Raw genomic sequence first — 18,927 nt, forward strand, 5'->3', positions numbered from 1 at the left:
CCCACCAAAGCAACGTAGAAGGGAAACGGAGAAAGCCCGTTGATGAAAACTTAGTCGGACACGGCTTCGTTCCTTACGCAGCCAGACGCCGCAGCAAGAAATCTGGCAAGTGTTTGCTCTGGAATCGATGCGTGCTCACAAACTGTTGTCGGTACTGTGCTCTCCGCACTGGCTAAACTCCGCAAGTACGCCAATTCGTACAACGTGAGATGCGTGTGGGCCAATCGGGTCTCCTCGCGCTCCAGCATAGCGCGACTGAGACGCTGCGCCTTTTCTACGTAGGCAATGCACGCGCCCAGCTGCTCAAAGGGAAAGCCTACCCTTGCCTCTTTCGCGGGAGAGTGCGAGCGCGGGCGTTTCTCTGCGGCGCTTCTCGAGAACGTGTCCGGTCGACGACGTTCGACGATCGGCACGTACCAATCGCGATGCTTGAACGGCAGCGGGCAGTCTCGCAGCACCGCCGGGTGGCACAGCGCCATCTCGTTGTCTTCGCGAATTGTGGCACGTAAGTTGGGAACGGTGGACAGCAGACCGCCCGCGCCGTTGCGGCGCAGCAGCCAGTACGCGTGCAGCTCGTCCAGCACCTCGGCGCTTAACGTACCTTCGTCCAACTGCGATTTGGCGTAAGGCAGCAGTCGCTCCAGCGGCACCTCCGGATGGTAGTACGCGGCCAGCTCGAGCGCTGTGAATACATCCTCAAGTACCGACATGCTGAGGTGGGACTCTACCGGAACGTACGAGCCCACGCCGCCAGTTTTGCCGCGCAATACGGACACGCCACCGTCCTCACCGCGGAGAGAAAGCACCGGCCGCCGCGACAGCCATGCACGGTCGTAACGGTCTGCAATGTAGCGCACCCTCACCGTGTCCCTGCGGTCGAAGCTGGAGGTGTGGAGAGAATTTGGGCTAAGCTGAAAGGCGTCGACGTCGCCGAGCGAAGTCTCCCATTCCGCTCGCAAGCGTATCTGCGGCCGCACAATGGAAGACGCGGCGGTGGAGGTCGGCGGGTTGAGTGAGGACGTCAGCGAGGGTGACGAGGCCGTGGAGGAAGGGGAAGGCGAGAAGGGCGACCGTGGCAGCAGCGGTGAGGTAGGGAACTTCAAGACAGAGGCCGCCGCCGGCGAAAAGTTGTCGATGCTCACTTGATGGAGCACCAGCTCCTGACTGGGCAGCAGCTTAGGGTGGTTCATGCGAATTATTCAAAACGTGAATGCTTTGGAGGGGGGAGGAATTGGTTTTGTATTTGCCGCTATAGAACAACAACAAAATAAAGTGATAATACCTTTTATGCTTCGCAAACGGGAAAAGAGAAAATGAGAACAAGAAGAGGTGCAGCGACATCCGTAGCAGTAGTTGCAAAAAGAAGGAGTGATATGCGCGAGACACAACCAATGACGGTCATCAGTGTTCACAAAAACAGGCAGCAAACCCCCAAAATGTCCTCCACCGCACACGCGGACCAGAAAAAGGACGTCACCGGTTACGTTGGACAGGTGATACGTGCGCCATCACGACTCTCTTCTCTCACAACAATTAACGTTGGCCAGACGAGATTCATGACTGCTGCATTCACGCTGTTTCGTTTCATTTTTTGCAACTGAAAAAGGTCTGGCCCGAGGCGGCCCAGAGAAGGCAAGAAAAGGAAAGCACACCGAACCCAATGAAGCCCACTCGAGTTGATTTGCTCTGCATGTATTTTTCTTTCGTAGTCCAACTCCAACACAGACACACACACACAACTCAAGTCCCAAAACCCAAGGATTACTCCATGACACAGATCAGCGCACCACAATAAGACCGAAAAACATCAGGAAGAAGAAGAGCATCGCAAACACCTTCAGAATGAGACCGCGGTTGGAGCTAAGATTTGTCAAGTAACGCATGAGTTCGTTACTTCCCGCGTTGACGTGACGCACCGCATCGCCCACGTCAGTGTCAATGCGGAGCACCACCTCTTCCTGTTCTTGCACAAGCCGGGTGAAGTCGTTGAAGAGTTCGCCCACTTCCTGCACGGCAGCCTCGATCTCCATCACGGCGTCGGCGCGCTGCTGGTAATACTGGATGTTACCCGTGCCAGCCAGCAGCTGCTGCTGTTGCTGATGCTGCTCCTGATCTTGGAAAAGCGCGCTCTCAAATGTCTGTGGCCTGTCCGCTGTCGTGAACATATGGCGTCGATTTGCCTTGTCCTTTAGACTTTTGGACTGGTGCTGGAGAGTGGTGCGAAACTGCTGGCCTGTTCTGGCCAGACGGCTGCGCAGTGTCTCTACCACAGTGTCACTGTGCTTCTCTGCGGTGCGGAGATGACCCGTTGAGGTGGGAGCGGTGTTCTTCTGAGACGTCATCGCCCGCCTCTTCAGCTCCTCCAGCGTTCCAGCGTCATTGTGCAGGCGTTGCAGCGACGTCTTCACTATCTGCGTCAGCTCGCTCACTTCTGCTGTCTGGTCGTCAAACACACTCTGTTGGTTTGTCAGCTGCGTAAGTCGCATTATGTACTCTGATACGGTGGCGATGTTGGTGGAGAACTCCTTCGCGAAACGGTTGAATGTCTGCACGTCGGAGCTGCTGTGCAAACCCGGAGCGACGGCGGTCGTGGTCGCCGGCTGGGGTTGACGCTGCCGCATCCGCGAGAAGAGGTCGTACAGCTCATTAGAACGATCCCGTTCGACCACCATCGTTAACGTGCCTTTTCTAATTATGTATCCTTGGTGGCTCCTGAGTGCCAATCATTAGAGTGTGTGTATTTGAGACACAGGTAACCCGACTTACCGTAATTCCCAAAACCTATTCGTAAGAAACGAGAAGGAAAAAAAGAGAGCGGATGCATTCACGGAGGTGCAAAAGCGCTGAAGAAAGTGGCTTGCGGTGCCCAACACCTCTCACGGCGAGCTCCACAGAAGGACGGGCCCACGTTCTTTTCCCGCTGCTGCATGCGTGTTTGGTGAGATCTGAGAAGTGAACGATATCTCTTGCTCTATTATTGTTAAATTTTGAAGTCGAAAAGACCTTTTCAGAAAGAACAAGATGTGTCTAGGTCGGACCTTGGTCTGCAGCTATGAATGCATCGAGGCTCCCGTCTTTCGGTAGCGTCCACGCGTTGAGTCCATTTGTGTGGTCGTGTACTTCATATCTTCTGTAACCTTGCACTCAGCAACAACAAAATATTATTTACACCGCATTCGTTTTGCGCGAATGAACGCGGGGAAAAGAAAGTAAGAGAGATGGTACGACATACCAAATCTGCAGCTCCTGTTGTGGGCGAAAGAAGAAGTCCAAACAATCAAAGAAAAGGAAAGAACGCCAAAAAAGGTTTTTAAATTGCAAGACAGACTCACAGCATTACCAACGCCACCTGGGAAGAGTCGATCTGCGGATACGCCCAGTTATAGAAGTAGTACCGCAGATAACCGTCGCCTGGACCGAACTTCATTTCTTCAAAGAACGTGCGGCTGTCGAGGATATCCACGGCGTTGCACACATCAATGCCGCGGGAGTGCGCCGTAATGAGCAAGTCAAGAATCAGCTGCTGGAGAGGCATGCTCGTGGCGGCGTAGTAGTGGATGTACGCGACCTCTAGCGTACTGTACTTCTCGTTGCCGATCACGGTAGAGGGGATGCGAAAAAACGAGAAGAAGTCTGTCACTTTACCGTCATTCTCCACCACGTACGAGAACACCACATGCTCCCGCGGCAGCAGGTAGTGCTCGATCTCCGCCTTATCAAACTCCGGTCGTACGTCGAACTTTGCGAGGTAGTTCGAGAGGATCTTTTGGACTGCCGGGACGTCGTCCCGCGTCATCTCACGGAGGCCACTGCTACGCGGGGTGTCCGGCAGCTGGTAATACCGCTTCAGCATCGCCATCGGATTCTGGAACCGCTTGAAAGCTTGGGGGATGGAGGAGAAGCGCACATCCACCAGCTTCTCCTGATTAAAACTGCGGTGGAAGTACCGGCCTGACGTGTACGGCGTGGGCAGCGCGACGCCGGCGGTGTACACGGCCTGCCACACACCGGTGCGGTTCACACGCCGCGTGACCTCTTGAATGAGGATAGGGGCCAAGCGCTTCTCCCGCAGTTGCTTGTGGATGCAGAGAAAATTGATTTCACAGATGCGCCGCGGACCGTCATACTTCGCTGCTTCCTCTCCTTTGCCCTCTTCCCGTGCCTTCTCCTGGATCGCTTTTGGCGTCCCCATGTGCAACGTCATTGGAATACCAGCGATAAAGGCAAGCAGCATCTTGTCCTTCCGGCGGCGCACCGCCACGTGCCAGTCCCGGATGTAGCCCGGTGGGCGGAGGGCCCACTGCAGGAACTCCTTCGTGTAATTGAAGCGAAACATGCTGTCGTCGTCCTCGACGTAGTTGTCGCGCAGCAGCTCGTATATAGCTGTGATGTCCTCGTCGCTTTCCAGGTTCGGCGTCCACCACTCAAACGTGCTGGCAATCGGGTGCGGCTCCGTCGGGATATCATCCACCGTCTTCGGGGCATCCATCGGTCCCGCGAAGATTACACTTTGCATCTCGCCTTCCGTCTGAAGCACCGGCTGCGTGCTCCAAAACGCGTGCGCCGAATCACGCGCTGGATCGCGTGACATGTTGCTGCTGTTATGGTAAACACTTAGCTTCAACTGTCCTTATATATTCTTTTGATTTTGTGTTGTGTCGCCGCTTTACTTCACGGTGAAGTCACCGAGGGGTCCTTGTGCGATAGAGATACTGGTAAAAGAAAAAGAGAAAACAGCACCAGTGAAGAAATCCTCTTTTTCTTCTCGTCGCTTGCAATGCCTCGCCAGACACACCGTAGAAGAAGAAGCCGATCGCCGTAACGGGGTGGTCGGAGAGCACAGGAAATGGGAAGTCGCCAACACGTCCAAGATCGGGAAAGGGAGTAGTGCGAAAACCTCGATGGCCCACTGAGAAGAGAGAGAGAAGAAAGATCTGTGCCCGAAATTCAACGGAGGAGGAGGAGGAAAATCAAGTAGCTGAAAATAGTGACGGCTAGAGTGCTCATGAAAGATCAGAGACCATATATGAAGCAATGTCGCTGCAGTGCATATGTACTGCACCGTTACAACGTGGCTCGCAAAGGTGGCGTATCCATCTCAAGGTGAGAAGGCTGCACGTAGAAAAGAAGCACACTTCTCCCCAGCGCACAACACAAAGAGGTAATCGACCTGAGAGGCCCGCAGGGCGCCTTTCGTTTGTACTCGTCCGTGCTTCGTTCGTTTTGACGTAAGAAATCTATTTTTGTTTTTCCTTTTTTGAGGAAACCTGTGATGCCTATCGACTCCACTTTCGTCTGAAATTGTGTGTAGGAGCGCTGCGCAACAACACGCTCTTCGCGGCACATCTGTGTGAATAAAGAGAGGTGGGGAACAACTAAATCCCCGCCTCGCAGCACAGCCATCAAGTATCCTGAGAAAGCTCCAGTAGTGCGTCAAAACGGAAAAGTAGCTAGTCCGTCGGTGTGTCAGTTGACCAAATCTGGCATGTCCGGCATCTCCATCAAATCCTCAAACACGCGCGCACACAAAAGGCCGCCAAGCCAAAACTTGCAGAATCGGCGCCGCTTCGCCTCCGAGAAGGAGACCCACCACACCTCCCACCCCTCAGGAACACTGCGGAGCGTGTCGTGGCTTTCTTTCAGCACCACGACCGCCTTCGCAGAGGCCACGGCAGCCTTCAAACGCGACTGCAGGTCACCATCCTCCGCGTCAGCACGGATGGAACTGTTGAAGAGATCCGACTTGGACCCGTAAAAATCCTTGTTGATCTTCTGCAGCTCCCGAGTGAGAGCCAACTCGCTTTTCTCCGCGTCACCAGAGCTGAAGGTGCTGTGCGGGCTCCTTCGTGACCGCATTTCGGTGGCCTGGTACAGCGCGTCTGTATCCTTGTCCCGCACAGACACTGCTGCCTCTGTAGGCTTCATCACGGCCACGGCTGCGGCTGCGGCTGCGGGGGATGACCCCGCCGCCGCCACATCCTGCGCCGGTGTTGGAGTCGCTGTTGCGTGTGCGGCTGCTGCTTCGAACTCAATTGCAGTCTTTGGAAGCGGGGGGATGACGATACGCTGAAGGTACTTCTTGTCCCACTTCGGAATGTGCGGTGTCCCGAAGAGGCCGCGGCGAAATGTGAGTTGGGTGCGGCGATAACGCCAGATGTGTTGATGACGGAAGCGGACGAAGGAGGGATAACAGCTCCAGAAGGTCATCAAGACGAACAGCACACCAGCAGAGTACAAGTAGGTGTCATATATGTACGACGCCTTGTTTAAGATGGGGTCAGCAAAGAGCTGGAAGGGATTCTTGTTCTCTTGGAAAATGCGCTCCATGAGCTTTCGATCCTGCTCCTCTTCCTCCTTATCGTGCTTCGTACGCACCCCAATCGCGTCTGACCCGCCAACCATTATGTCTTCGGTTTGTTTTTCCCTCCTCGAAGTCTGCGTTGAAGAGCACAATGAAAGAAATGCAGCTGCAGCTGCAGAGCACGAGGAAAAGAGCTAATAAGCCACAGGCGAGGGGAGAGGAGAAACAAGATGTTCCAATCACCTGCTCAGGTAACACGACGCGACTGCCACGCCAATCAGAAATGAGAGTTCAGTTTCCAGCGCAAACGGGAATGATTTGGCGTGCAATCGGCAAACTCCACAGTGCCAGCAACAAGGCACAAAGCTAAAAATAGAAAGAGAACACGCGGAGAGTGAAAAAGAATACATATGCCGAGGAAAGAAGGCCTACTTACATTTGCGAATCAAGAATAGATTCTTTATTGACAGACTCGCCCCACGATGTCATCAGAAGCAGATCGGAGAGTGTGCCGCAGAAACCTTGCGAATGCTACTTTTCTTTTCAGCTTCCTGCACGCTGCGCAACTTTGTTGAACTTATGTTGTTTCAAGCAGACACTTTCGCATCATCACCATTCTGAGGTCACCGACGCTACAATCGCTCCGCGTGGCCTCCCAAGGCGCCAAGGAAGAAAGAAAGAACGGCTAAAAGAGAGGGAGCAAATTCCGAAACTGCCGTGACAGTTGCAGTCGCTTCTGTTGTCGTTGATGAGCGCGAGACTCTCAGAACTGCGGAGCAGGGTTCTCGGAGTCCATGATAAAGATGGGCTGCAAGACGTTGTACGCATTCATCTCCGCTATGCGACCGTTGGCAAGCATCTCTTCCAGAATAAAGTACGCTTTTTCGGAGTTGTACATGAGGTCCAGCTCACAGGCGCTCTCAAAGTAGGCGTCAAAGGCCTCCATGACAGCCTGGATAAACTCCATAATGCTCAGATCGTTTTCTTGGAATACATCGTAGCTTGCCACGGGGCTCTGCCGTGGTGTGTTATCCACACCTACAATAAAATACAATGAGGCGTATCGGCGGTAAATGAGTTTATAGTGGAGGTGGTCAACGAAGCTGCAGTCGCCCTCCCGCCGGTGCAGACATTTGCGCGCCGCCTCGCTCTCCAGCGCGACACGGACGTCGAGAGCGATGTGATGGCGAAAGTACGACAGCCGCGTCTCCCCCTGCTTGTTCACCAAAATGACAAATTCGATCGCCATCTCGCACCCGCGGGGGGACGTGGTGGAAGTCGCTCGCCGATATGAGTGGAAAGGGAAAGAGAGAGAGAGGAGAGAAGCGCGTGTAGGTCCTAGAGGAAATTCACGACGAATTGGGACTGCAGCGTCCAACACGCCCACGTCGCTCTCGGTAGAATGAACGAGTGGGATACGAATGAGAAACGGAGATGACAGAAGGAGAGAGAGTGGATTATTTTCATGAGCAAGGAAACGTATGTTCGTCTCCTTCCCTTTCAGACACAGACGGCAAAGGGCGAAAGAGAACGAATTAAAGAAGGGTGCAACTCCCTTCGATTAACACGTCGTTTACGTTGGGGTTTGCGTCGCTTCGCCACTGATTCCTTCTTGAGCCTCCCACGCATCACACCACTGCGGATCCGCGATGGCCAAACGTACAAGGGGTGCTATAAACGCGCGAAGCCTGCGAGCAAACGCACACGCATAAAACAAAAAACGTGCTTCCCCGCCATTTCTTTTTTCTCCGTCACCGCTACGACGCCGCCATGTAGAAGGAGAGGTGGACAGAACCGTTGGTTGTGCCTCTCCTATTTACCGTAGCATCTTCTGTTTGTATTTGCTCTTTGGGAGAACGTTATTGATGCATGCGGTAGTGCCAATGGAAACAATAACTAACAGAAGAAAAGAGAAAGAAGAGGAGGAGGGAGAAAGGAGAAAGGAGAAAAGGAGAAAAGGGAAACACGCACAATTTACCGCTGGGCCACAACGCAACGACCGCCGAAACCCGAAGAACTTCTAGAGACAGTTGGAGAGAAAGAATGAAAGGAAAAATGATCTCGTCAGCGGTTTGCAGCAGCACGGAGAACATGGACTTCAGCAGTGGATTAAAATCGTTCCAACGAGCGCGAGCGTGCCCAACTGAGTCAGACCCGCAGGTGTGTGCTTGCGTTTGCGTAAATTCTTTTTCTTGATGATTCTTTGTGTTCCATTTTCCGACGACAACAGCTGCGGAAGAAACAGCTTCATTGGTGTTCAGGAAGACCAGCTATGGCCTCAATCACTCCGCGGTAGGCCGCGCTCACGCTGGCGAACCACACGCAACCACCGCCACGCACACAACTCTGAATATACACAACACGGCCACGCTACCGGCGTGGCGCCAAAGATGAAAAACCAAACGACAGTTGAAGACGACGGTAGGACAGTTGAAAGAGGAAAAAAAGATTCTCACGCTATGTTTTGCCGAGTCCAGTTCTCCATGTACTCGTAGAACTCTCGAATAGGTGTTCGAACATCACTGCAGCTAGTGAATTTAGCCTTGCACAGCATATTACCAAAGGTGTCAAGGGCCGAGTCCCGTCGCATTCGCTCGTAGTTCTCTTCGTCGCTGCGTCCGGCCTGTGGTGCGAAGCGGGGAATGGATAGTCCGTTCGTCGCCGGCACGACGATCCCTGGGGCGGAGTCGTCCAAGAGGAGGGTATTACGGGGGTCAAAAGGAGGTCCAGGCAGCGAAGAGAGGTCCTTGTATCGGATCCCGTTCGCGTCCTGGGCGCAGAAGTCCCGGCAGTACCATCGACTTTCGGGAATGCTAGGTGTCAGCCACCGCAGCAGCGTCTTGGCGTATAACTCATCGCCGGCGGTCAATATGCAAAGGTCGTAGTACTCGGCGCAGCGCTGCAGGAAGCGGTCAACGCCAGGACGCTTAAAGGCGCAGTACTCTACCTCAGGTTCGTCGTCGAGACGAAACGAATAAAAGTCCTCACTTGAGGCACCGAAGAACTTGGGTCGCCCTAGATAGCAGTACACTAGCGTCTCGTCCATATCTAAAAGCAGAGTCTTTCTCTGGTTATTGCCAACGTACTCCTGAGGCTTGGTAAAGTACGGCGGCCGATTAACCTCGTTCATGTCTCAGGAAGGGAAAGAGACCTAAACAAGTGAGAGAGGAGGAATTCAAGATTACCGTACGAAGAAAAGCTAAAAAGGGCAAATGGACCGTGTCTGCGTGGGATTTTTGGAGCGGCTTGCTCGGCAACACAACACACACACACACACACACACAAGACACGGCAAACCTGAAGTACACCAAAGAAACAAAACAGAAAAGACACTCTTCGAACGCAAATAAAAGAGAGACAGAAAAAAAACACTGCAAAAACTGAAACTTAGAAAAGAAGGGAAAACCGAAACGCACTTCTTCCGTCTATTCAATCTAATAATATAAATCTTATAAGTGTGTGTGTGTGTGCGTGCGTTCTCGTGTACTCGTGTACGTTTGAGGGCAAAGAGATACGGCACAAAGGTCGGGTGGCTCCTTGTTCTACTTCAGCTCGTGATCTTTTAACTATCGTTGTCTTTTTTCTTTTTGGATGCTCTGTACTCTTAGTTCGGCCGCTGCGTTAGTGGTGGACAGACCTAAGCGTAACTCATTATTCCTCTCATAAAGAGGGATATATATAAATATATATAAGTTCTCGATTGTCACTCACTCTTTTGCAGCCAGTAGTGCCGAGAAGCCGTATCGTTCTATCGTAGCACTCAGCACCCTATTATGCTGGAGATGTGAGTTCTTTCCAACCCTGGTTTTGGTTTTGATAATTTCAGTTCTGTGTGACGATGTCAGCGCCCGGCAAGGAAACAAAGGAAGGAGAGCAAGGAAGGAAAGTGGAGGGAAGAGTAATAACTCGCTTTCCCTCAAAATTCGTCACAACCATTTGCTTTTGTCGTACATCCCTCTTCATTTTCTTTGTTCAACAATAGAAAGAAGGTCACACGCGCTGACGGCACGGGCAACCTTTGAGTGGCAGACGTTGTAAGTGGTGTGGCGCTAGTATATGTACGCTGATGGGCGTATAAGAAGTAAAGCTCCGAGCATGAGTGCTGTTGCATCGGTGATACTATTGAGGGAGACGCCAAAGGACCGGTATCTGCGTGACGGTGCTTTCTGTGAAGGATGTCTGGAAGCCGACGTATCGTGGAGTACAAATGCCTTTCTTTCCGTCAACGCAAACAGTGAAACAGAGAACGGTAGTTTGGCGCGTAGTTGATCATGAAACGAACCCAGTACAGTCTTCCTTAAAGAGGCATCAGGTAGAAAACAATAGCCGCAAAGACAGCCAGAAACAAAAAAAAAACTAGTAATAAAGAAGCGGCGGCCGTCGTTAACCACTTAAAGAACACAAATAGAAAACAAGAATAGTGCGTTTCTCCATCTACGTGCTCAGCGTACCAGCAGACAGCACATCTCAACAACTCAGCCAAGCCCACAGCTCGCTTTATCTCATCCATTTTGCGTTCCTCTCGCAAGAGGTGGAAGAGCGAAAGGAAGGAGATGCATGACGCTAAGAAGACGCGAGGGAAAGGCACGGAAGACATGCGGATCGGAGACTGCCCCTCAGTATCAACAGTCCACGAGTTTCTCCTTCAAGCGCCAAGACGCTTTCTACGCTTGCTCGATTTGGCGGAAACCGGCCTTCACAAACTCGTAGGTGCCAAAGAAGATACTACCGCCGAGGGAAATCCACAGCACCCGGGTGGAGGCCCCGCGGAAGAAGCGCTGCACATAGCCGAACCGGTCCCCTGGTCTCGCGGGCTCGCGCATTAAGTCGTCTAGCACAAACCGTATTTTGCCTCCGCCGGTGGGGCTGTGGTGGCGGAGAAGCATGATGCGCGTCTTAACCACGTCCAGCGGGGTGGTGAAAAAGGCAGCGCACCCGCCGCTGAAGGCTCCGCAGAGAGGCAGGGCGAGTGCCGCGTAGGGATGGTCCTTGTAGGCGTACACTTTGGATTTGAGCGTCTCGTAGAGGGACATCTGAATCACAGAAAAGGGCAGCTCGCGCATCAGCATGATGGGCATTCCGTGAAAGAGGTGGTACACACCAGAGAGGCGGATCGGCGGTGGGGGCGGCACCTGACCCACAGCAGCGGCGGCGGGAGGCGGCACGTTGTTGGTGATGTAGCGCAGCGCCGACATGATGTCGCCGTGGTGGCCCGCCTGCATCTGCTGCTTCACCATCTCCACCGGCACCCGAATGCAGCACGCAAAGGTCTCACCGCACATCGCCGCAGCGGCCTGGCAGGTGACGACTCGCGGCGTCAAACGAGATGGCCCCGTTGCGGCAGTATCCGCAGCGACAGTGGAGGACAAGGTCGAGCTCAGCAGGACGCGTTTCGCCGTGTCGTAGGCGAAGAAGAACGCCGCGCCGCCGGGCACCGAGCCAACGGCGACGGCGCTCAGGCCTTTGTACACGTGTTTAAACCCACCCGACGCAAGAAAGCCCTCCTTGGACTGAATGCGTGTCTTGACAGTGTCAATGGGGTACAGGCTCAGATCAACAAAAAGACCAGCGCACGCCCCGGCTATCAAAGACTCCATGACAGCGATCGATAGGAGGTGCAAAGTCCAATGAAGCGCGTTGGCGGCAAGAGAAAACACCGATGACTTATCAGGGCCAAATAATCCAAGCACTGCACGCTATGGTGACCAACGCCCTCGAAGGTGGTGGGAAAGGAAGAAACACGACGGCACGATCCGCTCCCAGTCTTGATCGAAAGAGCCTTCAAAGCATCGACACATTTTGAAGGAAATACATGCGCAGTGCCAACGATGGGTCAAGGTGCCAATGAAAGTGAAAATGAAAACGAAACGAGAGAAGAAGAACCGCAAAGAGAGCTGACTCGCCAAGTAGCGCATGACCGCGTATAGATGAACAAATGAAGCGCTTCATAGACATTTTGCCTGTTACACAACTAAGTCGTTTTAACCCAACCAGACCGCCGGGTTTGCATCGCGGCTACGGTTTAAAGGAAAAATGCACTTGCGCATCCTTTTCTATTGTTGGTTTTCTCTTCTTCCTTCGTTGTCGACAGCAAAAGAATACAATGAACCCAAAGTACATAAAACTGAACGAAGTGCCGTTGCCCCCTACGCCTTTCAACGCTCGCTTATCGGACAACCGTCCAGCACAAGTTGTCCGGATTCCTTCCAGCGACACCACCATCGTCCACCGCTGCAGTTCCGTTGCTGCACCCCGCGCATGCATCATCAGTGAATTTCTCCTACCATATTTTCCATCAACAAGCCGTGACGCACGAGGAGAAAAAAAAAAAAACAGACGGCAAACAATGGCAACTAGATCACAAGAGAAGTAGCAAAAGAGAAAATGAGAGAAGGGCCATGGCGCAGACACAGGCACAGCTGAAAGTGAGAAGGAAAAAGGTCCTCCGAAAGGAAACACTTGATGTATTCTCGTGCAACAGTAATTAGCTCAGCGAACCTTTCTGCTTTCTTCAGGTATTTCCTACGTGTTTGGGCAAACATGTGGTGTTCGTTCTCCCCTCCGTTTCGACGTTGCCGTGCCAGTTACGTATACGAAGGTCTGTAGCCGAGAATCGGAATCAATGCGGCCTAAAGTCGCTAGCCACGTGCTTCGCTACAACGGTGGAATGGATGCAATGCGGCCTTCGTATTGCCTGCTGAGGTGCGCGCTAGACCCGTTTGCGGCGGGCGACGACGCCCGTGAGTTCGTGGTAGAGCTCATTTCTCCGGACGCCGAGCGGGAGTCAACGTTTCCGTCTCGAGGGGCAGATAGGAGCCGAGCGGCGCTGCTGGAAGACATGCGGGAGAGCGGCCGCGGAAGGGGCCGCGAGGAAGAAGAAGACGCGAATGACGGTCCACTGTAGAAATGGTTGCCCACGGCGGCCCCGTGTCCGTCGGGGCCGCCGGACGTACTGGCGGGGGAGTTGTGGCCAACTGCGTAGAGCGGCGTCGTGCTCGTCGATGTCGATAAGACGGACACCTCCTTGATGCGGTGAATGATTTGGTTGCGCACGTCATCCGTGAAGGCGACCACGAAGTTCGGCTGGTTGTCCACCACCTTGCACTGCACGTCGGCCACGTCTACGTTCAGCTCCACGTTGACGGGATGGCCAGGGGCAGTGCTGACGGAGAAGGACATGTGCAGCCTGCCGTCTGCCTGCGGCCGCAGCTTCTCCGGCAGCCCGCTGAAGCTGCCGCTGCGATGAATCGACGCGGACGAGTCGGAGCGCGGCGTGGCGGCGTCGCGGTTGCTGTCCGCCTTCGACGTCGACGTGGGCGACATGTGTGGTGACCCGTCGTGGCTGCTTTCGTGACTGATGGCGGCGACAGCCGTGGTCGTGGTGGAGAGAGAGGCCGGGCGGTACAGCAGCGGCGGCGCGGGGATCCCCTGCGGGCTCGGCGGCACGGATGTCCCGCCCCGCGACGGCGACTCGCCACGCGAGAAGGTGCCACTTGGTGCCAGCAGCGGCGAGAAGGCGCGGTCGGTCCCGCCCAGGGCGGTGATGCCAGCGGCGAAGCGGGGGCTGAGGCTGTTGCGGCTGAAGGAGCCGCTGCGGGCGGGGGAAATGACGCGGCCGGGGCGCGTGGAGTCCTCCAACTCGTCTTCGGGGAGGTGCACCAAGTCAAGGTTGCCTTCTTCGTTGATACGCAGGTACTGCTGCAGCGGCGGGGCTCCGTCGAGGTCCAGCCCCAGCGGGAGCACAAAATTGCCACCCGACGCGCCCAGGGAAACCTGATTGTAGTAGAAGTTCTCGTGCACCATCGAGTGCTCGGGGGTGAAGACCGGGGAGGGAAACTCGCCAAGGCTGACGCTCACCGGGCCGCGGTGACTCAACGCGGGGGACAGGATGGACAGCGTGCGTGTCAGCGAAGGGCTCGTGTCGCCCGTACCAGAGCCCATCTCCAGCGGCCCCGGCTCCTGACTGACGCGCACACTCATGTCGAGTGGACACACGAGCGCCGCGCAGAGGTCGAGGGCAGTCGCCGCGGCGACACCTTCGAGCTCCTGCTGGCAGGCCACCTCCTCCTCCGCGGGGTTCAGCGTCGGCGAAAACGAAACGGACTTCTGCAGGGCGTCGCTCTCGTTCAGGCTCGCATCGTCGCGCTCCACCGCCGAGTCGCGCGGGCTGGAGAAGGTCGACGACTTGCCCGGCGAGCTGAAGCCCCGCAGACCAAAGAAGTTGTCCTGGTGCAAATTCAAGAAGGCGTTGGGTGGGATGACCACCACCGGCAGCCGCGTCCCCATAATCCACGGGTGCTTCAGCAGCTCCTCTGCCTCCGGTCTGTTGGCGACGTTGCGAGTGAAACACAAATCCATAAAGTTGAGAAACTCCGCCGAAAACTCGCCTCGCGCCTCCGGGGTGGGGAACACCATCGGCGAGTCGCCGGTGGTCGTGATGTAAAACATAAGCGGAATGTTGTCCTTCACGCCGGTGTGGTACCACGGCACGAGGCCAGTGCTCAGCTCGAAAAGCGCGCACGCCAGAGACCAGATGTCGGCCTTGTGATCCGCCTCGCCCTTGATGAACTCCGGTGCCATGTACACCGGCGTGCCGATGATGCAGCTGGCCGCCTTGTTCAGCTCCGTGACACGCTTACTGCATCCAAAATCGCACAGCTTGACCTCGCCGCGGTGACTGACGAGGATGTTGGCCGTTTTGATGTCACGGTGAAAGATGCCCTCGCCGTGAAGAAAGCGGATGGCGCGCAGGATGTTGCGTGTCATGATGCGCAGCACCGCCTCAGTCAACGGGCCGAATTTTTGTAAGAGGTGCAACGTCGAGTCGCCGGCGAGAAGCTCCATGACGATGCGGCACACCTGCTGTGACTTGCTGTGCTCAAAGAGAGCGTAGCTGACGATGTTGGGGTGGTGCAGCGACTTCAGCAGCGCAAACTCGCCCTCGATCTCGTTAAGGGCGGTGATGTCCTCGACGCCCGAGATGTCGATTTCTTTGATGGCGACGAGCTCCCCGCTCACCGTGTTCACGCCGGCGTACACCTTCGCAAAGCCACCCGCTCCAATGAGAAGACCTTTCTTAATCTCCATCGGGTGCTCCCGATCGCCGCGGATGATGGTCTCGCCACAAAGGCTAATGAAGGCGCGCAGGGTGTTCATCGCCACCGATAGCTTCGTCTGGGCTTGGGACAGCGTACAGACGACGGAGCCCATCGCGCACGAGGCGACGGCGCGGTGCACGCTGTGGCGCACGTTGGCCGTGCGAGAAACAAAAGCGGTACTCGCGTGTCGCGAGGAGCCCAACAGCGGGCTGCCTGTTAGGCCGGAGACGCCGGTGTTTACGCCGAAGGTCGACGCAGCCGTCAGCATGCCACTCACACTGTTCTCTGGTGGCCAAAAAGTCGTCCGGCCACCCTGGCCGCCAAAGATGCCGAAAACACTGCTCTGCGGCTGGTGCGATATCGAGGTGTTCAGCATCGGTCGCTCATTGTCGAGCCCGACACTGCTGCCCCGGCCATGACGGGGATGCATGAAGGTGCTACGGTACATGTAGGACATGCTGCCATCGCGCGGCCGCGACTGCGAGGCGCCGGGTAAAAAGCGGCTCGTGTTGAAGAGGCGAAACGACCTCCCCCACTCCTTCGGTGTGCTGCTGCGCGCTGGCGAAACGGACACGCTCGTGTTGCTCAGAGTGCGACTGTTCGAGCCACGCTTGTGACGGCGTTCGGTGATGCTGTCATCTGGTCCACCGCCAGCTCGGTGACCGTTGGCGCTGTTGATCTTCAGCGTGTGCGTACTGCACGAGCTCTCATCGGAATCGCGCTCGTTGTCCTGCAGCTTTCCTGTAGCCAGCGACCACTGCGGGCGGGTGAAGCGACCCGTGTGCACATTGGAGTCCGGGGGAGGGCCGGCCGTGGAGGTGCTGCTGCCCATGTAGTCGTCCGCGTCGTCTGCCCGACTTGCCGTGGAGCCGCTCGAGCGCCGCGACTCCGAGCTCGTGGGTTTTTCATCATCGCTCTGCATGTTGGACAAAAGAAAGAAAGAGGGCAGATACCAAAGGCAGAGATGAGTATTTCTTTCCAGAAAACGCGGGCACAAGAAAAAAGAGTAGCTGAAGAAGCTGTCGAACGGACTGAGAGAGAGGAGAGGTTGCTTACGTAGCAAAAGTGCAGATGTGTTCAGCGTGTACGTTAGTGGCGAATACCCTGTTCAACGAATACCACGCGCCGCCACACTTCTTGTTGTGCACACGCAGCCCGTACGCGAGGGACCGCGGAAGAAGCAAAGAGGAAGAAAGAAAAATCTACAAGTTTTACAGAATTCCGCCGGAGACAACGGTTGGTTCGCTGATGCGCTCTGAACTCAAAAAAAAAGAGAGAAGGAGGAGGAGTTGCAAACGAAGAACGAGGTAGAACGGTGCCAACTCAACGGGCAACGAAAAGCAGAACATCACGGTGAGGAAGTAGCGACGACAGAAAGTGCGTCGGCGTCACGATGAGAGTTATTTCCGATAATTACTACTTCGATTGACGCATTTCGCGCACAAAGAAGACCCGCAGCGTATGCGCACAACATAAAACACATCGTAACGGTGAGCAAAAATAATTACTCCATACCTTTTTCCCTCAAAAAATTCGAATTCTCCTTTATCGCTGGTCGCAGCATAGATGTTTACAATAACTGAAGATAGGGGGAAAAGCGAATGCGCATGAGCTTTTCGTTGCAGTCGCAGCAGCAAAAAGATGTCATCATCAACTGAACGCCTTCTTCGCAGGAAACAGTAAGCTCTCCAAATCTAAAACACTGAAAGCAAACGCCAGAGGCGGGTGATAAAGTTTCCATCACTTTCACGCAAAGCCATCTTCGGGACGCAAGAACGGAAGCTGCTTGTAGAGGGGCTCTAGCTCCTCCTCCGTCAAGGTGTGGTCCAGCCCACAGAGCTGCAGCAGCTCCTTCTCTGACCCCGCGGTGAGCGCTAAAGAGGCCAGCATCCCACATGTAAGGTCACGCAGAGGCTCAATAAGAAGAAAGTCGGCCAACATCGCCACCTCCAAAATGCGGTCCATCGACGACGGCCCCCTCTTCGCTAACGTGCGGCACAGCGCAATGGACGACTTGCTCTCGTGCGCCTTCCCCATGAGGCACTGCTCCAGAAGATAATTCATCTCCCAGTCGTACACAAGCTCCTCCAGCGGCGCACGCAGCGGCTTACTCAACAGCGTGGGTACACGCGTCTGGATCAGGTCGAGGTAGGCGAAGATGCACTCGCAACCTTCGCGGGTGGCTTGCGGCAGCACCACCGGCGGGATCGGGCCCTGCACGGGGTCAGCCTTGCGCTTCAAATCCACATCGACGGAATCCAAGAGGGAGTCCAGAAGACGACACAGCCGAGCGCCGCGGTTGTGAAGGGCGAAGTCGTGGCGCACCACCTTCTTGTCCGGTCCGGTGCTCTGCGCCACTACCCGAATGTACTCCCCAGGCGGAAGTCGATCCTTCTCTCCGCCGCTGAGGTACATAAAGAGCGGCGCCTTCCCTGAAAGGTCACGCGTCGTTGCGGAGGGCATTGGAGCTAAAGAAGAGAGAGAAAAAAAGTGTGCGAGGGAGAATTGATAGAGCGATCAACGCAAGGAGTCTAACCAACGCAAATTAGATGACAACGAAAAGGAAAACAGAAAAGGAGAGCTGCGCCGCTCCGTCACAGAAAGCAGCGAAGAAATATTTTACGTGTAGCTGGTGACAGATCGTCCGACAGAAAGAGAAGGCGACGAAGGAAAATGTGCGGCACGGATAAAACAGCGCCTACCCCATTTTATTAGTCCTGTTGTCAAGATAGGCAAGCGAGCGTGGTGCGAGTACAACCGCTATCGAGTGGGTGCTTTGACACAAGGCCGACTGAGAACACAAACCAAAAAAAACAAAGAGAAAAATAGAAAAGGAAGAAGACAAAAACCAAGACGACTCATTGTACATAAATCGTAAAAGGGAGGGCATAAAACAGGCGTAGATAATGATTGAAGAGACGTGGTTGAGCTGAACAATGGTTTTTGCTTCTTTCTGCAATACGATCACAGAGTAGTTGTTCCTTCGCGGGCAAAGCTGAAGAAACGCGTCCGAAGTCTTTTACTTCCCATCAACTCCAGTACGACTACGGCGCAAAATGCATCTGAACGGTGTCACCACCATCCCGCTGGCGTTTCCTTTGCGGATTCAAAATTCGTTTTCTTCCTCTACTGTTTGTTCGCTCCATTATGTTAAATAGTGAAAAGGGAGAAGGAGATCACCGACGGAGAAAACCGCTATTCCAATCAAAGAGGAAAGAGAGCCTCAAGAGGAGGAAGAAAACCTGTGTAGCAACAATGGAAGAAGAAAATCCCGTAAGAGGAGTGATGGCGCAGCCGCACACCGCAAAATCACGCAATCTGCTGCAAAGCGCTGCAACGCATCCCGAAGAGCAAAGGAGTTCTTTGCACACCTGTATTGAATACGAGAGAACACTGAAAGCAGCGATGTTCTCTAAGGTTGGCAGAGGATAACGGAAATTGTCCGCCTTCTCTTCTCCGCAAGAGCGATAATCCTCCCAATCCAACTTTACACAGTGACAGGCGCGAGAGTGTAAATCAAACACAGCA

The 18,927-nt window shown here is 54.6% G+C and overlaps 9 protein-coding genes across 14 annotated transcripts; all 9 read right to left on the reverse strand.

The window, feature by feature from the left end:
• Positions 1-50: 50 nt before the first annotated feature.
• Positions 51-1,291, reverse strand: ABB37_01036 (hypothetical protein; the record flags this gene model as incomplete). Of its 2 annotated transcripts, none has more annotated exons than XM_015797401.1 (1): positions 51-1,291. In XM_015797401.1, exon 1 carries the CDS (start codon positions 1,188-1,190, stop codon positions 51-53), a length of 1,140 nt encoding a protein of 379 aa, XP_015662921.1. In that variant the 5' UTR covers positions 1,191-1,291. The 2 variants fall into 2 exon arrangements, with proteins under 2 accessions (XP_015662921.1, XP_015662920.1); XM_015797400.1 differs by having other exon boundaries at positions 51-1,283.
• A 487-nt stretch (positions 1,292-1,778) lies between these two features.
• Positions 1,779-2,782, reverse strand: ABB37_01037 (putative Syntaxin 5; the record flags this gene model as incomplete). The annotated part of the gene is made up of 1 exon (XM_015797402.1): positions 1,779-2,782. The coding sequence occupies exon 1, from the start codon at positions 2,670-2,672 to the stop codon at positions 1,779-1,781; it is 894 nt and encodes a 297-aa protein (XP_015662922.1). The 5' UTR covers positions 2,673-2,782.
• Positions 2,783-3,328: 546 nt separating this feature from the next.
• ABB37_01038 (N-myristoyltransferase (NMT)) lies at positions 3,329-4,935 on the reverse strand (the record flags this gene model as incomplete). Its single annotated transcript, XM_015797403.1, has 1 exon — positions 3,329-4,935. The coding sequence occupies exon 1, from the start codon at positions 4,589-4,591 to the stop codon at positions 3,329-3,331; it is 1,263 nt and encodes a 420-aa protein (XP_015662923.1). The 5' UTR covers positions 4,592-4,935.
• Positions 4,936-5,466: 531 nt separating this feature from the next.
• On the reverse strand, positions 5,467-6,668 carry ABB37_01039 (putative mitochondrial hypothetical protein; the record flags this gene model as incomplete). The annotated part of the gene is made up of 1 exon (XM_015797404.1): positions 5,467-6,668. Exon 1 carries the CDS (start codon positions 6,400-6,402, stop codon positions 5,467-5,469), a length of 936 nt encoding a protein of 311 aa, XP_015662924.1. The 5' UTR covers positions 6,403-6,668.
• A 396-nt stretch (positions 6,669-7,064) lies between these two features.
• ABB37_01040 (putative clathrin assembly sigma-adaptin protein complex 4) lies at positions 7,065-8,148 on the reverse strand (the record flags this gene model as incomplete). 3 transcript variants are annotated; one of them, XM_015797407.1, is made up of 1 exon in its annotated part: positions 7,065-8,148. In XM_015797407.1, the coding sequence occupies exon 1, from the start codon at positions 7,548-7,550 to the stop codon at positions 7,065-7,067; it is 486 nt and encodes a 161-aa protein (XP_015662927.1). In that variant the 5' UTR covers positions 7,551-8,148. The 3 variants fall into 3 exon arrangements, with proteins under 3 accessions (XP_015662927.1, XP_015662926.1, XP_015662925.1); XM_015797406.1 differs by having other exon boundaries at positions 7,065-7,695; XM_015797405.1 differs by having other exon boundaries at positions 7,065-7,667.
• Positions 8,149-8,753: 605 nt separating this feature from the next.
• On the reverse strand, positions 8,754-10,130 carry ABB37_01041 (hypothetical protein; the record flags this gene model as incomplete). Its single annotated transcript, XM_015797408.1, has 1 exon — positions 8,754-10,130. Exon 1 carries the CDS (start codon positions 9,429-9,431, stop codon positions 8,754-8,756), a length of 678 nt encoding a protein of 225 aa, XP_015662928.1. The 5' UTR covers positions 9,432-10,130.
• An 835-nt stretch (positions 10,131-10,965) lies between these two features.
• On the reverse strand, positions 10,966-12,081 carry ABB37_01042 (putative mitochondrial mitochondrial carrier protein; the record flags this gene model as incomplete). The annotated part of the gene is made up of 1 exon (XM_015797409.1): positions 10,966-12,081. Exon 1 carries the CDS (start codon positions 11,896-11,898, stop codon positions 10,966-10,968), a length of 933 nt encoding a protein of 310 aa, XP_015662929.1. The 5' UTR covers positions 11,899-12,081.
• Positions 12,082-12,955: 874 nt separating this feature from the next.
• On the reverse strand, positions 12,956-16,660 carry ABB37_01043 (protein kinase putativeserine/threonine protein kinase putative (MRK1); the record flags this gene model as incomplete). 2 transcript variants are annotated; one of them, XM_015797411.1, is made up of 1 exon in its annotated part: positions 12,956-16,660. In XM_015797411.1, the coding sequence occupies exon 1, from the start codon at positions 16,319-16,321 to the stop codon at positions 12,956-12,958; it is 3,366 nt and encodes a 1,121-aa protein (XP_015662931.1). In that variant the 5' UTR covers positions 16,322-16,660. The 2 variants fall into 2 exon arrangements, with proteins under 2 accessions (XP_015662931.1, XP_015662930.1); XM_015797410.1 differs by having other exon boundaries at positions 12,956-16,655.
• A 485-nt stretch (positions 16,661-17,145) lies between these two features.
• Positions 17,146-18,257, reverse strand: ABB37_01044 (hypothetical protein; the record flags this gene model as incomplete). 2 transcript variants are annotated; one of them, XM_015797413.1, is made up of 1 exon in its annotated part: positions 17,146-18,257. In XM_015797413.1, exon 1 carries the CDS (start codon positions 17,860-17,862, stop codon positions 17,146-17,148), a length of 717 nt encoding a protein of 238 aa, XP_015662933.1. In that variant the 5' UTR covers positions 17,863-18,257. The 2 variants fall into 2 exon arrangements, with proteins under 2 accessions (XP_015662933.1, XP_015662932.1); XM_015797412.1 differs by having other exon boundaries at positions 17,146-18,191.
• Positions 18,258-18,927: the final 670 nt, after the last annotated feature.

This window comes from Leptomonas pyrrhocoris, assembly GCF_001293395.1.
Source record: "Leptomonas pyrrhocoris isolate H10 chromosome Unknown, whole genome shotgun sequence".
Taxonomy (NCBI): Eukaryota; Euglenozoa; class Kinetoplastea; order Trypanosomatida; family Trypanosomatidae; genus Leptomonas; species Leptomonas pyrrhocoris.